General features: G+C 40.2%; 2 protein-coding genes and 1 long non-coding RNA gene across 4 annotated transcripts in view; 1 reads left to right on the top strand and 2 right to left on the bottom strand.

Annotated features, from left to right (window-relative positions):
- DCTD (dCMP deaminase) overlaps positions 1 to 16,717 on the bottom strand; it is a 211,024-nt gene that overhangs the window by 54,398 nt on the left and 139,909 nt on the right. The gene's annotated exons all lie outside the window — the stretch shown is intronic.
- LOC143693966 (uncharacterized) lies at positions 454 to 4,811 on the bottom strand. Its single transcript, XR_013182099.1, has 3 exons — positions 4,727 to 4,811; positions 3,484 to 3,528; positions 454 to 959 (listed from the first exon to the last, which is right to left on the bottom strand). It is a non-coding gene; the product is annotated as an uncharacterized LOC143693966 (long non-coding RNA).
- WWC2 (WW and C2 domain containing 2) overlaps positions 4,473 to 16,717 on the top strand; it is a 95,399-nt gene continuing 83,154 nt past the window's right edge. Inside the window, exon 1 of the mRNA XM_077177391.1 lies at positions 4,473 to 4,820. Coding sequence (XP_077033506.1) covers positions 4,690 to 4,820 — 131 coding nt within the window. The 5' untranslated portion in view covers positions 4,473 to 4,689. The remainder of the gene's footprint in view (positions 4,821 to 16,717) is intronic.

Raw genomic sequence — 16,717 nt, forward strand, 5'->3', positions numbered from 1 at the left:
AACTCATTCTCTGTGCTTACTTTCAGATTCATATTATGACTGAAAACATGTGATTGCTCAGTATTTTCTCCTGTGCATGCCTGAAAGCAAAAAAAAAAAAAAAAAAAAAAAAAAAAAAAAAAAAAAAAAAGGCCAAAATTCAGGGAAAAAAGGGCTAGTATATTAATTTGAAGCAGAACCTGGCATAGTCTTTTTTCACTGATACTCTGGGAAATCTTTGTAGAACTGTCTAAGCAGCAAGCTGTTCAAATGGATGTAAGTGGATAGAGCAGGCTTTGGAGTAACAAGAAAAGCTGGATGAGCATAAACATTATCTGGCTCCATCGATTCTGCAGAGCTTCATCATAAATTCAACCAGAAACAGTATTATTCAAAGATCTTTTACTGTCATCTTTTACATGTATACATGCATCAGAAGCTGACAACAGTAAAAGCAGCACTCCTCCTCCTTTCCTCCCTCATGCATGTACACAGTTTTTCTTTGCAGGACTTTTAAAACACTTTTAAAAAGTAAAAATCTCACTGTATATGGGAGAATTTTTGGTGTGTGCTTTCTTCTTTGAAACCATAGCTGTCAGATAAAATTCACCATTATTAAATAAATATTTATAATGCTGAAAATACGGATTACTTTTTAGAGTTCTACAGTAGCTACATGTGACGGAGGTCAGACTCATGGAACATATTCGGTGGTTTAATTGTTCAAAAAAAACCCCAATGTAACCAATAAATATTTTTGTCAGATGCTTCTAGAAATTAATTCTGTTGCCATACTTCACAATTCATTCTATACCCAAAATCTGCATGCAAGCAGTGAAAGCTGAGCTATGGAAATTTTCAGGGAAACTGCTGCAGCTCCTGCTTCAGAGGCATTTGAGGATAGTAGAAGTTAGAGCTGTAACAGCTGTGCATTTCACCAGGGATGACACTCCAGTGGATCATCAAATTAGGGGAGTCTCCTATTAGGGAAGGACAAGGTACAAACACAGGTTTATTTGATCACAGTCAGTTCCAGGAACAGCCTTATTATGAAAGAAGCAGCAAGCAGGGAGTATCAGGAGATTAACTACATTAGCAAAGACTGGAGTGGGTATGTTTCTTGTTATGTGACAGGATACAAGTACAGGCCTTTGAAGACTTCCTTTGGATACATTTCCATACTTGTATTCTGAATTTTCACAAAGACATTTTTTCTTCTAGTCAACACAAAACATTTTTTTTCTAGTTATGATTCTAATTCCCTTTAGCTCAATTCTTTAACTATGCACTACTTACCATGGGAATTTCTTCAGGCCACTTAAACATGCATATGCAAAGCAAAAGATAGGAATGATTAGCTCTTTCACATTGATTACCTCTTGTTATCCATCATATTTTCTGATACTTAAATCATGCCACAGCTAGATTGTTTTGTGCTTTTGGAGACTTCATTCATATGAACCCTTCTGTGTTTTGAATAAAGCATGCTTACATCTTCTGAACTTTGCTGTCTCATGTAATTAAGCCAAACAATCTGTGGTATGCTGTCAGCTGACAATGTCAGCACAACATGCTAGGCAGGTTATCAGTTGAAATGCAGGAGGTACACTTGAAAAAATACCTTCAAAGAGCCATATGTTCTCACTGGCAATATTAAAGGTCTGTTTACACAAATAACACCTACTTTTTGTCCATCTGCTGTCAAGCACTGTCATGCCTAAGTAGCCCTAAACCAGCATTCTGGACTGTAGACTCTAACAATGGAGGGAAATACAATGAAGTACTCAAACAATGGAAAATAGAGGGAGGAAGGGGTGAGCCTAACACCACGCAGCAGTTTATACTTCAGTGTAAGCACATCTGTATATTGACACACAAGCATATATGTAAAAATTAGACAACTATGCAATGACTTCAGTGTATTCATTTTCAAAATTTAGGAACTACAATTTCCATTTATTTAGGAGAATTAAAATATTGATGTCTTCTTATGAGAAGTATTATATTGGTAAAGATGGTTATAACTTAGATCGACATCCATGTGGATCTCATCTGATCAAAAATCAAAGATGTGGGTCTGCCTGCCTTGGTGGTGACAGAGAGTAGGAGCTGAGTATTCCCTCAGGTGCCATGACTGCCTTCAGAGGAATTATTGACACAAATGATGTTTCAGTTTTGTCTTGGTATAACAGATTTTCTAATTTTATTCTTTCTTCTGTGTGAATTATTTAGGGACTGACTAGGAGTACGGGAGTGCTGCTGTATAACAGGCCTGCTTTTTTAAGATGAAAAAGGCTATATTGTTATAAAAGCTCCTGGGTAATGCCAAAGATCAGTAACTGGCAGAAAGAAATGTATATCCTCTATAGATTTTTATCAACTTACATCTTGAAATGTCTTATTGATAATGCAAATGAACTTTAAAACAGAAAAGGAAATTCACTTTATCCTGTCCCACAACTGTCACATGTAATTTCTCACTATAGGGCAACACCTATAAACAAATTATAAAATTGAGTATGTTTAAAAGGACACAAACTAAATGCTTGGTAAATGTGGGGATGCTTTTTTACTGATGGACAAGAAAACTGGCCCCTAAAAATCAAAAAGCTCATTGAAACAATATTGTCAATGAAAAGAAATGCATCTGTCTCTTTAATAGCCAATGATCCTGCTGCATTCCCTAAGCAGCTCAACTCTTATGGATATTCAGAAGATCCACAGATCAGTTTTTCTCCACTGTTAACTACCAGGACCTTACTTCATGTATGAAGTACAGTTAATGTACAGTTTCACTGCACATTACCTTAGACATCAAAATCTTCAAAAAAGTCTGGAGGAGGGAGGCATATGGGTCATTTGGAGCCAAGATTGCAGAATAAAATAATAAAATGCAGATCTTATCTGTACCAGACAGGCAATTAGCTAAATTAAAATAATATCTTGCTGGTACATTTTTCTATTTAGGAGCAGACCCAACAGTAGGACTTAGATAGCTGTAAATGAGTTACTTCAATGCTTATCAGATATGTGGCCTCTGAAGTGGAATCCAAAAACTTGTTATGCACAGAACAAGTCCAGTACTTAATAAGTGTAAATTGCCCTAGAAGAATAATTTATAGAGCTGAGTACTAGAAACCTATAATGGAGAAGATAAACAGACATTATAAAAACACAAAACCAAAACAAAACACAAAGCCCCAAAATCCAAAATAAACCCCAACAACAAAACAAAACAAAAACAAACAAAAGCCCCAAACAAACAAAACCCCACCACAAAACCAGCTCTGGGTTTGAGACTTCCTCTCCCAGGAAAATCTTGTCACTTAAAACCGGTAACCTTAAATGAAAAGAAATAAAACATTCTAGGAAACAGGGACTTGAGTTACCTAGGAGTTCTAGCTGCTAAACTAGAGAGTCATATTCCCCCATTGATGCTCTACTTCTGGTGCCAGATCTTGGGAATCAGATACACATGCAAATTAATAGAGCTCATTAAGTTACCTTCTATCAGCTGAACCATGGTAACCAGCCTGGGGTACTCTTCTCCTGTGGCAAATGAGAGATAAACACTCAGTAACTCACACCTGGTGTCTATACTTAATGCGATTTAGCTGCTTGCTTTTCAGGCCACAACAGTCCGGGGCACCCATGGCGTACACGTATTCTTCACTGATGATTCTGTTAAAAAACCCCAAACCGACAAACATACAAAAACAAAACTAAAGACACTAAGTTTAGGTACTTCCATGGTTAAAGAGGGGTTCCCATTTGTATTTAAATTTAGAACTCAAGTATTTTAAATAACAAGGTCCTTTTTAGGACCCCTTTAACCTTACTGGACTTTAGCGAGAGTTCACAAGGATGTGAAGGGAGGTTGGCGGGACCTGAACGGCTGGGAGAGGGGACCCGACACCGCCCCGACTCAGGGCACGGAGAGAGGCAGCGGCCAAGCTGCCTTTGCCCGGGGCACGTTCCCCGCGCTCCGAGGGCCAGGACATGCTCCGCGACAGCGTCTCCTGCGCCGCCCGGTGCAGGGCCGCAGCAAGTTCGCAGACAAAGAATGGGGAGCGCCGGTGTCCGTCATGCCGGGCGCTGCTGTCCCCCGCGGGGCGGCGGTGACCGCGGGGCTCCCGGCCCCGCCAGGCTGCGGGGACGCGGCCGGAACGCCCGGCACCGCCCGTCCCCCGCGGGGGGCTGTCTCCTGCCCCCACGCAGGCCGAGCCCCCGGGCAAAGCTCGATGGAAGCAGGCGGGCCCCTCTCGCAGCCTTTGCCCCGCTCCTGCCCGCCGGCCGGCCCTACGCGCTGCCCCGCCGGCCGCTTCCGCGCCGGATCCGCGGCCGGGGCCTGCCCGGCCCAGCCCGGCGGGCAGCGCGGCCAGGGTTAACCCTGAGGAATGCGGCGGGAGGAATGTGCATGCAGATGAGATGGATGCTAATCTCATGCTAATGAGCGGCGGCCGCGGCCGCCCGGGGCTCAGCCGGGCTCCCCGCGCCCAGACGGCAGCTGGGCTCCGCCGGCAGCCCTGACCCGCCGCCACGGCGCGGGCGAGGCGGCAGCCGGGCATGGTGGACTGAGACCCGGCAGAGGGCTTCCCTGGGCTCCCGCGAGCCCCCGCTCCCGGCCCCTTCCCCGGCCCGGCCCGGGGCTTTTCCCGCTTCCCGTCTTTCTTTCTGTCCCTATGGAGCAGCTACCCCCGCCGACCGACCATGCCTAGGAAAGCGGGGAATGGGCAGCTTCCCTTACCCGATGGCTGGGAGGAGGCGAGGGATTACGACGGCAAAGTCTTCTACATCGACCACAACACCAAGCAGACCAGCTGGATCGACCCGCGGGACAGGTGGAGCGCGGGCAGGGAGGCGGCGAGGCCCGGGCGGGCGGTGGGCTCGGAGCGGCCCCGCCGGGAGGGACGGGCGGGGGGCGCGCCGGAGGGTCCCCTCTAGGACCGGGGAGCGGGGGGACAGGAGAAGTCCCTGCTTGCAGCCGGGCACACCGTGCCCTCCTGCCCACAGGCACGGCTATAGGCTTGTTTCTAAGCCTGTGGCGTGAGTTGGTGTTGGGGCGGGGAGGGAGAAGCCTGTAGAGTTCCTCTAGGAGCGGCCGGGGGTTGCTGGCGTTTGGGGAGTTCCGACAGGTACCAAAGTTTGCAAGTCCCTCCCAAAGCGGAGGCGCTGGCTCCTCGCCCTCCCTTTCCTCTCCCCCAGGCGCTGCGGAGCGGGGCCGCCTCCCCCCTCCTGGCTGGCGGAGCATCCCGGGCGCGGGGCCCTGCCGTGTGCCCCGCTGCCCTGGCCCGCCCGGAGCCGTGTGCGGGGCTGCCGGAGGCCTCGTGTGCTCGCTAGGCCTCAGCGAGCCCAAACCCGCTCAGCCCCCGCCGGCCGGAGCCCGCCGTGTGTGCTGCCCCTCCCGGGCTGAGCTCCGTAAAACTCCTGTGGAAATGCTCCGGCGAGTGAAGCACCCTGCGCCGAGGCTGCTCGTCCCTCAGTGCCCGGGCAGCTCTGCCGGCTGGACACGGATACTGGCTCTGTGCTGGACACGGATGCTGGCTCTGTGCGCCGGCTTCAATGACTGTTTGTAATAGCTGCATCACAGGTGCACAAGATACCTCAAAAACGTATCTTTTGTCCGAAGTGCTGCTGCTGAATAGTAATGACACCCCAAAACTTTGTGCGTATTATGAAATATGGTGCTGCAGTTGGAAAAAGTGCAGTCTTATTATTTAAAAAACCAAAACCAAACTGACTTCTAAAAGACACTATAAACTTATGAAAAAAGCAGCACTGAATTATAAATGAAGGCCTTGGTTTATGTTTCTCAGGTGAACTTAGGAAAGGTGGTTGTGGCGAAGCTTGCTGGCTGCAAGTTGCAGAGGGAAGTTTTGACGAGCATCATGTGCTGTGTAAGGCCTACTGCTCAGTCCTACTTGCTATAACAGCAAATTCCAGTAGTGGCGAACTTCATGCTTAAATTCCTCTATACTTCACAACATGTTAATTACCTTGTAAATAAGGTGATAAGGTATACAGGACAATGTTATTTATTACACCTGGCATTCTTGGGTGATTTTTTTTTTTAATGCAGGCAGTATAAAATTTCTGTCTTTACTGTCTCTAGAAATAGAGGATATGAAGTTTTGTTCAGTTTTAGACCTTAAATGTGTGTTTTCAAAGCGGAATAAAAGGTAGTATGATTGAGGCAAAGCAAAATGTGATATGGAATGTACTTGTTCTAATACTGCCTCAATGAGTACACTACTAATTCAATTTAATACATTCTGTAGTCCTGAAAAGTTCAAGACTATTCATATTTGATGGTAAAATTTGAGTCTTCACTCTCATTAACAGAGTAGACAGTGACATAACACTTGTGTGTTTGCCATCCTATAGGGATAGGATAAATATAATTTCATTAATGCCTTACAGGTGAAAGGGAAACCAAGTCCTGAGACCACACTCTCTTAGTTCTCATTACAGATTATAAAGACCTTTTCAGAGTAGTAGTGTTTGAAATAATTGTTAACCTGCGTCAGTCATGCAAAACAAACAAAAAGGGATTTTGCCCTAGGTACTTAAGAGAATCCATGCTTTAGTGTACATGGCTCAGCTGTGAAGCTGAATTGCCTGCACAGAAGAGAGACTGACAAGCCCATTTGATGTGCAAGTTGCAGTATTTTTATTTACAGTATCTTTGTTTGCAGGTTGTATTTATATTGGTGACCTGTATCGGAAAAACTAATAAGAAATTGGTGCAAGTCTTGTGGTGATTTTGCTTTAGATTCAGTTTTATCTTCCATGTATTTAGAGCCTATACATTTGGAAAGCATACAGGAGATTATTTGGGCTTGCTGTCAGAAAAGTTGAAAAGTGATTTTCCAAGTTTGTCAATACAATAAAAACTGGATTAATGTTGTTTCTAAAACTCATAATGAATTGTCAGAATGAAGGTAATAGATTATAAAGAATGACTGAAAACTTGTTGCCTTGTCTGGTGATACTTTAGGACTTTTTTCCCCCAACTATTTTCTCTCATAGAGATCATAAAGTTTTCATGGTGTACCTGTGGAATATTATAAATAAAATAATTTTTATCCTCTTTGATTAGATACAAATACTGAAGACTAGTGCTGTGAGACATTAGCCATATGTTTGTAAATTGCCAGGTGTATTTGAGCACAGTTGGGAACTTTGTTACTGGTTTAAAATATTCACATCTAGAAATAAGAGGACAGTTGAAAATGCCATATTTGAAAGCTTCTTGGAAATTTGTGTTTGTGGTTGTTGTGCTTTTTAATATTTTTTTTCCTGTGTTCTTTTGTACAACATGTATTTGTTACTGCTTAGGTAGTGCAGGTCTGTTAATACAATTATAGCCTTGCGTACAACTGTGGAAAAAAACTTACATCAGCTTCAAGCTTGGGACTCAGTGTTCAGTTTTGCCCACTTTATGTATTTGAATAATCCCACTGATGTTAGAGAATCTCATACTTTCAAGGGCAGTAGTGACTTAGCTTGTCTTTTGGGAGTGTTGTGGGAGCTCCCACAACACTCCCAGATGGGGTTTTTAATGTTTTGCAATGTTCAGCAGTGATTTTTCTCTCCAACTACTTACTGTACTGTGCTGATTTGTTTTAAAGGCTAGTGTCCCAAAAGAGAGGGCCACTTGAACTTTAAGATCTGTAATTCAGATAGAGAGACATAAAGGCAAGAATGTGAGACTTGTAGCAACATTTTCAGTCACAAATATATAGATGTGATTTCTCTGTTCATTACTCCCTCAAGCTACAGGAAGCTGAGAACTTGCTGGTCATGACAATTTTTCTGGAACTGGCTTATTGTAAGCAGAGAAACAGACCAAGTATAAATTTTATCCTCCTACTACTTGACGAAAATATTAGAAGATAGCTATGGACTGAAGAGGATGAAGCAGATGAAAAGGGGAGAAAGGGTTAGAGGAATGCATACTGTTTTTTGAAGTTCCCTTGAAACTCTTTCAAGTTCTTGGAATACTGAGTAATTGTAAAGTATTGCTTTGGGTTTTTTTTATTCTGTTAATTAATAGGGGCTTGAGTGGGACAGGAATTTGAAAAGGGAAATTCTTCTATTTTTCCATCATTTAACACATTTTAAGTAGGCCTCATGTTTGTTATATTCCTTTGTGGAACCAACAGAATAACGCACCAAGGAGGAATGAAATGGAATCTCAGTAATTTGAATTTTTCAGCAGTTGGATAACCCTTGGTTTTCTTACTATGAATTCAGGGCTTCTCATATCTTGGCTTCTACATGATAAATAGTCCAATGCACACTGCTGATCACCATTGACTCAAAACAGATGGGGTTTTTTATTGCTTGCCTATAATGAGTTCTGCATCACAAATTCTGAAGCTGCAAGTGATCTTCATTTAAATCCTTATCTGCACTCCTGTCCCACTCCTGTCAGTGGTAAGGAATGCGATGCTATGAAAACAAAATTATCCTTTCTGTTCTCACTTCACTTTCCATTGAGGTCTAAAACCTTTTAAAAATACATTTGTACATTTGAAATAGTTTATAGTATATTTCTGCTAAAATGTTTCGAGAGTACTTGCTAACTGTATAGCTAAGAAAGTGCTTGAGAAGCATTGGATGTCAGAAAACCAGAGAACTTTACAAGTTAAGAGATTGTGAAAGCAGTTTCCATTGCTGCTCTCTCATCTTTTGGGGAGGTGAAAACACTACAAATTTTAGCATGGGATTTTGTAACTTCTGCTAGATTTGCCTGAATTAGAAAATTTACTAGGTTTCAGCAATTAAATGTAATTTGCCCTTTTTCCATAGAAAAGGGCAGCTTTTTCCTTACCTTTTCAGTGGAACTTGCTTTCTCTTGTCTTGTGGACAGCAGAGACTGTGAGGACTGAAGATACTGAAGTTATTTAAGCAGGGGAACTTTCATCCTGTCTCTTTCCTGGACATTGCTGTAGCTCAGGGATGCATGGTAAAAGACTTTCAGTCACAGCAGAAACAGGAGTCATATAAGACACTGTGCTCATTAAAGGTAGCAAATAAGAGGCAAGAAGAAATGAAATAACATGGTGAGAGGCATCATCAGAGACTTGAAAATACATTTGGATTGATTCTTTCATGCATGTAAGAGAGTTGTGCTGTGACAGATGAATAAAATAATGTGTTAGTTATTACAGCTTGAAAGGGATTGATCTTAATTCTGTTTTAAGTGCTGACCTCAACATTGATTATTTACCACTGCAGCAACTACCTGATAATGGCCTTTATTTAGGCTGCTGCTTGCTAAGACCGAATTTAACCATCACTGGTTTCTCACATCATTTCTCATTCCCTTTCTATCTTCCTTTCCCTTGTTTGCTAGTAACTGAGGAGGGAATGAGGCTTTCATGTTTTTGATAGTGTGGAGCTGCTAAATGATTGTTTCAACATACTTAATGACATTTGAGTCTTAATAAGCAATGTTCAACTTGCTCTTTTGAAAAATTAGTAGAGAATCCTTTGATGGCACTCCAAGATATACAGCTTGAAATAATCCTGTATGAGATAGGGCAACAATTTTTTTCCCAAGATATCTTTTTCTTCACTGTTTTATCCTGTAGAATAATTTGCTGGTTTTTATCCCAATTCCACCTAATTAATTTTTTGCCTCCTTGTCTGCTCAGGAATGTGCATGCTCCCTCTGAAACTCTCTAGTATCTCATTCTGATTTCAGTGACAGGTTGAGGACTGCTTTTACTTAATTGATCTATATTTATTCAAAATAAAACCCATGATGCAAGTACTGAACATGCAATGAGAGACTAGCTGTGTCTGAAGTTCTGACATCTTCATTTGTTTATCCAGTGTAAAGTAGAATTCTAATATTGCAATGCTACCATAACTGTGATAGCATCACACAGTGTTAAAATACAAAGTGATTGTGTATGTGAGTTTTTTAACCAGTCTGTCATTTGCATGGGGCTGTGTGTTGTTGATTTTAGCATTAGTGAAAATGGCTATGGTAACTCTGAGATAAGGCTTTTATTCTTTATTTCTCTGGAAGTGATAGAGCTGCACTGTGTCTTTCATCTCGGGGCATGTGAAATTAACAAGTCAGGAAATGCTGTGGACTGTTTGCTTATGTGTGCAAAGTATGTACTGCTGGTCACAGCCAAGAACTGTGACCTGGTATGTGAAGTGGGACAAGTGCTGTAGGCTGTGGTTTATCCAGACCTGTGTCTGTAGTACTTGCCTACTAGAACTATTTCGATTAAAACCTACCTTGACTTACAAAATAATGTTACAGTAGTTGTCATGCACAACATAAGACTTAATGAGAAGTTGTACACGTTAAGGAAATAGCGAGAGTCAATATATAGATCAAATGCGAAAAATTATTTATAACTTTAGACATCTGTACAGATTGCGTTAGGAGTTCTTGATATTTTTTTTTCCAGTTAAATAACCAGTTGTCAACTGTTTGGCTAAAATTCTGTGCTTTGAATGTGATACTAAGGTTATTCTAATAAGATAAGAGGATTTCTCTACTTCCACTTACTAATGTTTGTAACATCAATAGATAAGTTGAATTTTGTGAAAAGTGTTTTATTTTGGTTTTTTGCTAGCTCTTTCTTTTTAGCCTAAAAAAGTATTATAGGTATCTGTGATTTAACAATTTATTCATCACACAGGTGACTGGAAACTGGACTCATACTCCTGGAAGTAATGAAAAGATTGAAAATGGATAAATAAAAATTTACATACAGTAGTATTTCTGTGGTGATACACTTTCAGAAAGGCATGAATAGAAATGATTCTAAGATTCCACAACTGTTATGCTGTGTGTTTAAGTTCTTATGGATTTAAGCTACCTGGAAGGAGAGCAGAAAAGTTTTCCAGGAAGATAATGCAGCCTACTGAGTCCAAACTGGCATGGTTCTGCTTACATGTCCTCCTTCTGCCACCAAAACTGAGCCCAGGAGATGATTTGGCCAAAATGAGCCCCATTGTTTTAGGGTTGTTTTCCAGCAGAATCAGCGTGTTGTGTCACTGACTGGGTACTGATGCTAGTGTGAGCCAGGAGGCAAGTCCAGAGCTGGGAGCAGAAGGGGAGAATGGTGCTGTAGAAATCAAGATGAAGATCAATCCTAGTTGCCATGGAACTATTGTCGTAGGTGTCCATTTCTGTTGTGGGGTGTCTCCATTGTTTTCTTGTGTATGTCTTTGTGTTCACCTTTGCTGGGTGAGTCAGTAGTAAAACTGTCACAGACGTCCTGATTCTGAATATGTTTTCTGTAACCAAGAAAACTTTATGATGTTGCAAAATTTTTTACTGACCTTCTAAAAGTTTGTTGCTGTGAAGCTTGTGTTGAAGAGAAATTTTGTCATTGTGTCATTGCAGAATTAGAAGTTGTTTTTTGGGAATGTACTGCTGTTGACAGTATGCTTATGAATAGCTAATTTCTACTGTTAATGAAAGAGATAAGAAATTCTTTGACTTTGATACATTTTGTTCCTAATTATTCATAAGATGTGTTTTATGCTCTGGTGCAAAGTGTCTCACAAGAATGATGGTGTAATTCAAGATTTTTAATGTCTTATTGTGTGAAGCAAAGTGGAGCCATTTGTCTTCATGCATTTGAGGTCATCATCTGTATGGACAGCTTGACTTGTCCTTCATTTGGAAGGAGCAGCTAGTGGCTGAGTTACACACTAGTTTACACATTAGGGGAGTTACACATTAGTTATGGTTTTCCTTTTGGGTTTCTTCAGTAATTTGAAGGGATTTGCATTGTGGATGTAGATTTTGGGTCTTTTAAATAGTACATATTGAGTATTGATGAAGACTGTTGCTCTTCCCAGTGACCTTTTCTGTGCAAAACTGAAAACTGTTAATAATGGTGAAGTTCCTACCTGATGAAGTCAATCTCTGACTCTTGTTTTCAAAAGAGCTTCTTGGGGGAGAGATTCCTTCCCCCCTTTGTTTAACTGTACTTTTTAAAAGCTAATTTGCTTTTGGATTTCTTTTTTTTTGTTCGTTAGGACTTGTGGGCTAGAGGCACTCTGTCAGTTTATGCTGTTGGCTGAAACAATCATTTGCATCTTATAGAACAAGATCAGATGCTGTCCTTTGAACTTGCATACTGTTTGTACTTGAAGAAAGGCAACTTTATCTCATCAACTCTGAATTCATATTGTATTCAAAGTAATTGTGTGGGTATGTAAAGACACATTATCTTGGGACAGCAAACTTGAACTTCTGTATACTCTTGCTGTGTGCAGTACAGTATTTCAAGTTGGACTGGCTTTGATGTCTGTGCTGTTTTTCTCAATTGATGAAATAAAACTTCAATCTTTATTTGAAAAGCAAAAAAGCACAACCTACTGGAATGCCTTCCATAATATGCTGATTGATTTGGTAATAATGCTTTCAATATCTAGAAATACCAGTATTTTTTGACTTTTGGTACAGGGGGAAAGATCTAGGAGAATCTGTATTTTAACTAAACTTTGTGAGAACACAGTTTTTATATATGCAGCTTTCTCCTTGTTAATGAAGGAATAGTACTTTACAAACCTATTGTTTCATTTTAAAATACTTTTAAGTGCTTAAAATACTTTTAAGTGCTGTAGTTTTGTCCAGATAAGCTTATTTTAAGGCTTACAGATCTGTCTGGTAAAGAAGTCTTATTCTGATTCAATGCCTGGCCCTTCGAGCTTACCTCCCTCATAGAGCTAGGAATGTCTGCCTGGGAATGGGGCTGGTTTTAATCATATGGCAGATGAACTTTTGATAGTCTGCAAATTGTGTACAAGCACATCATGCCATATGGCAGAGAATATGCCCAATGCATGATGGATGTCGCCCGCCTTTTAGCTAAGTGGCAGGCGTATGTCTCAGCAGCATCTTGTCAGGATGGCTTTGACCAAAGCACAGGTGTCCCCTGTCGTAGAGCTGCATGGCAGTGTTTTGTTGGGATCACACTGTGGAGGAACAATTCTGGTCTCTTCTGCCTGTCACTCACTAGGACACTTCTGGGCAGGGTATTTGCTGTATCGTTCCCGTCGTGCTTCCAAAAGAGGAGATATGACCCACTTTGGCTAAAAATGTGGGCATCTTAACTTTACTTGCTGTCTGTGATGGAGTGCAGAAAATTGTCAGGGAAAGACATTTATTTATTCTTGATAGAGAAACAATGGGATGGGTTTTTTTTTCCTTTGTCTAGTACTGTCAATGGTTAAACTGCAGTGTAGCCCAGAAATGTCTGTCTCGTGAGAGGCCATGATGATCTGATCTACAATCAGTACTCTTATTCAAAACCTAGTACTTTGATTCTTAATGCACATTTTCTTGATTATGCAAAAAATGTTTATTTAGAGTTAAACTTTTTGCCTCTTCACCAATGTTTAACAAAATGTCTCTGTGAAAAATCTTAATTCCTCTTAGAAAACCAGTTAAAAGCCATTTTGCATCAGAGATGTGATTCAGATTTATGTGGTCGATTTTTGAAATGCTGTTATTAGCCAAATAACTGTATTTTAAAAATGCTGCTATTTAGCAAGTGATTCCAGTGTCATCCCGTGGTTTGATTCATGTCCCTGAACCATTCTGCCTGTTGCCTGACTCTTGCAGAGCCTGACCAAGGGGTTGCTGCTTTTGGCTTCTGTTCCACAAAGCATGCAGCCAGAGGCCAGTTGTCAGTGGAGAAAGATTTATAGTGCAGGAAGGCTGAAACAGCTGGGAGGTGAACTACACAGGGAATATTTGGATGTTGTTCTTAGTTTTGGGAAGGCAATGGGAAAAGTAGGACATCTAGTGATATTATTATGAACTTTGCTTTTGTGAAATAGACTGTGGTCACTACAGCTTATGAAGCTTCTTTGACTTAGATTTAGTCTTTGGTGGGTTCATAAGAGATGCTAGTTATACCAAGTTTCCTTGTGAGATAAGTGACATTTTTGTTTCATAGATTATCCACCACTCAAGTGTACTTCTGTTGTCATATGTGTGTTGTTACTTGGGTCATTTTGTCTGTCCTGGTTTGCACTGTGAATACCCAGTTTGAGGTATCTCTGAATACATTGTTTCTTTGTAGAGCATGAAATAATCTACTTTTATTTTTTAAATCTTTTTGAAGAGAGATGGCAAAAATACTCTTTCCTAGAAACTCAGGAGGCTTCAGAAGTTTGGGAACTCAAATTTCATATAGGAAGCATTTTCTCAGTAGAAATAGATTAACACATTACTTGTGTTCTTAATTTATTGTTAAAACTGTGGCAGAAGTCAGGATCTGCCTAAGGGCTCTATGAGACTTGATAATGGTTTTATGTACTCTTGGGAATGTACTCCCATGTGTACCTAAACCCACTGTCCATCTAAATCTGTTCCCCCTATTCCCAAGACCTATACAATGTATATTCAGTGTAGTCACATGTTACAGAAAGAAAAATCAGGTCTTTTTCATTTTGTTACTGCTGTCTTAATGTGTCCTCATCTTGTACAGTAATTTGTAATAAATTCTAAATTATGACCTTGAAAATGTTATTTGTGACTGTATTTTTTCTGAGATTTATTTTAGTAACATTCCCAGTAATGGAAAATTTTATTGTGTGCAGGATCTGACTCAAATGGTATTTTGGGTCTTTTGTTGCTTGAGACTTTAAGTGTGAAGTGCAAAGACTTGCATGTAGCCCCCCTTTTTAGTTTGGATGGAATTGTACAGTGGAAATGAGTTCTAGTTTGGAATGCTATGGGCTTCTTTCAGAAAGATTTGCAAAATAAGTTATGGTATGAGTTTAAGGCACAAAACTATTTAGTATTGCATTCGAGAATGAACATTGACAAACTGACAAAACTGGCATTGGAATGTCCATAGGGTTGGAGTAAGATTAAGAAAACAGGATAGTTCTCAGATGATGTGATCTCTGACTTGAATTTCACCAGTTTCACCCTTCTGAAGTAAGTTAGAGTGTTCCATTTAATTTATGGATTAATTACTTGATTGATTTGAAATGTAGACATGTGGAGAAACCCCAGAAATCAATATCTTCTTTTCTATATTTTCATGTCTTAATTATGCTGGCTAGTAGGAGTTTTTTCAAAATTTTTCATGTTTCCCACATTATTTTGCAGTTTACAGCTATGTTTTATGCAGAAGAGGTAGGCTGAGGTGGTGCTTTATTGGGCTACAGTGTGAGGAAAGCTCATTTGGAATGGAAGTATCAAATATTTAAAATAGATTTGGCTTAAGCATTGAGGAGAGCATAGGTAAGAGAATGCAATTCAAGGCAGCAATCTGACGGGGATTGACATGACCTCTTTCTGTCATGTTGCAATGTTTGAAATGAACTGCTAACACATTTACAGCCATTCTAATGAGTAGTAGAATGCCATGGATGTGAATAATCATCTGAAGCCTCTACAGGACATTCCTGAAATAGTGTTTAAATGACTAGAGATATTATGGGATGCAGGAAAGTATACAAATACCATAAGCCTTTTAGTCAAGCTAGCCTGGTCAGTGGTTTACTACTGCAGCAAGTAAGGCTGACTATGCAGGATTATTTAGTACACAGCAAACAGATATTCTGTTCAAGTTTCTGAACTCTGCATATTCTTTTCTGGTTTTTGGTTTTTTTTTTTAATTTTGTCTCTGTTATTGATAATCCTTAGGCTCTCATTTTATATCTACTCTTGGAGAGAAAGTTAGTGAACTGAAGTTTGAAGTTTGCTAAGGGGCTGTTGCTTAAGCAGCTGTTAGCTAAATTAATGATGCTATGGTCTAGAAGATGAATAAATTGCTGATAGTAAAAGAAATTACTATGGTGGTATGGATTTTGGTTTTTTGTTCTTGCTTTTGTTCTTGTTTGCTTATGTGGTTGCTCTGGCTCACTTGCTAGCATGACTTAGAATGATGTAAAATGAGCCACGGGCTTCTGTGCTGTAGCAGGTTGCTGATTTGCATTCAGGACCTGGCTGGCCTGTTGGCTCATACATGAAAGACATCAAAACTTTATTTTTCCAGGCAAGATTTTGGCAAGAAAATGAGCTTGGAGGACAAATGTAGAACAGTTAGGGATTTTTAATGCAAAATCCTTAGAACCTCCTAGATTTGATATTTCATGGGTTTGGTGGGATTTTTTGATTGTTTGTAGTTTTTGTTGGGTTGTTTGTTTGTTTGTTTGTTTGTTGTGGGGTTTTTTGTTGTTGTTGTTTGGGGTTTTTTTTCTTTTTTCCCTTCTTCAGCCAGGTTTTGATGAAAAATTGTAATGTATCTTCTCTCTGGCCAAAGTTGTGGTGCCTTGTATTTTAAAAAATGTATGAAGAGTATTTTCAAAAAGAAACAGCAACAACAACAAAACAAACTCAAGAAATGCCCTGAAGTAATGTTCCCATAATCAACACTTACGATTAATCATTTAATCAATATAGTTATTTTTTATTTTATTCTGAATTTGGCTGGTGTCCTAGTTAGTTAAGCAGCTTCATCCAGCTGCCTGAAATTCTTGAAACACTTTCACTGCAGGTGTCTGATGTCAAGGGATGACAGTATTTAAAGAACCCTTCTTGTGGCAGAACTTATTGAGGTAGTATGTCACTGCTTATTAAGGTAATAAGTTTCTAACAGATCTCTTGAAGATAAACTCTCATAAATAGCTATTTTGCAATACTGTATTTGAATTTTTTAAAATGGCCAGTATTAGAATTTTGTCTAAGTGCCCTCTTTTTACTTAGGTGTGGTAAGTATCTGTTTAAGAT

Source organism: Agelaius phoeniceus, chromosome 4 (assembly GCF_051311805.1).
Source record: "Agelaius phoeniceus isolate bAgePho1 chromosome 4, bAgePho1.hap1, whole genome shotgun sequence".
NCBI lineage: Eukaryota > Metazoa > Chordata > Aves > Passeriformes > Icteridae > Agelaius > Agelaius phoeniceus.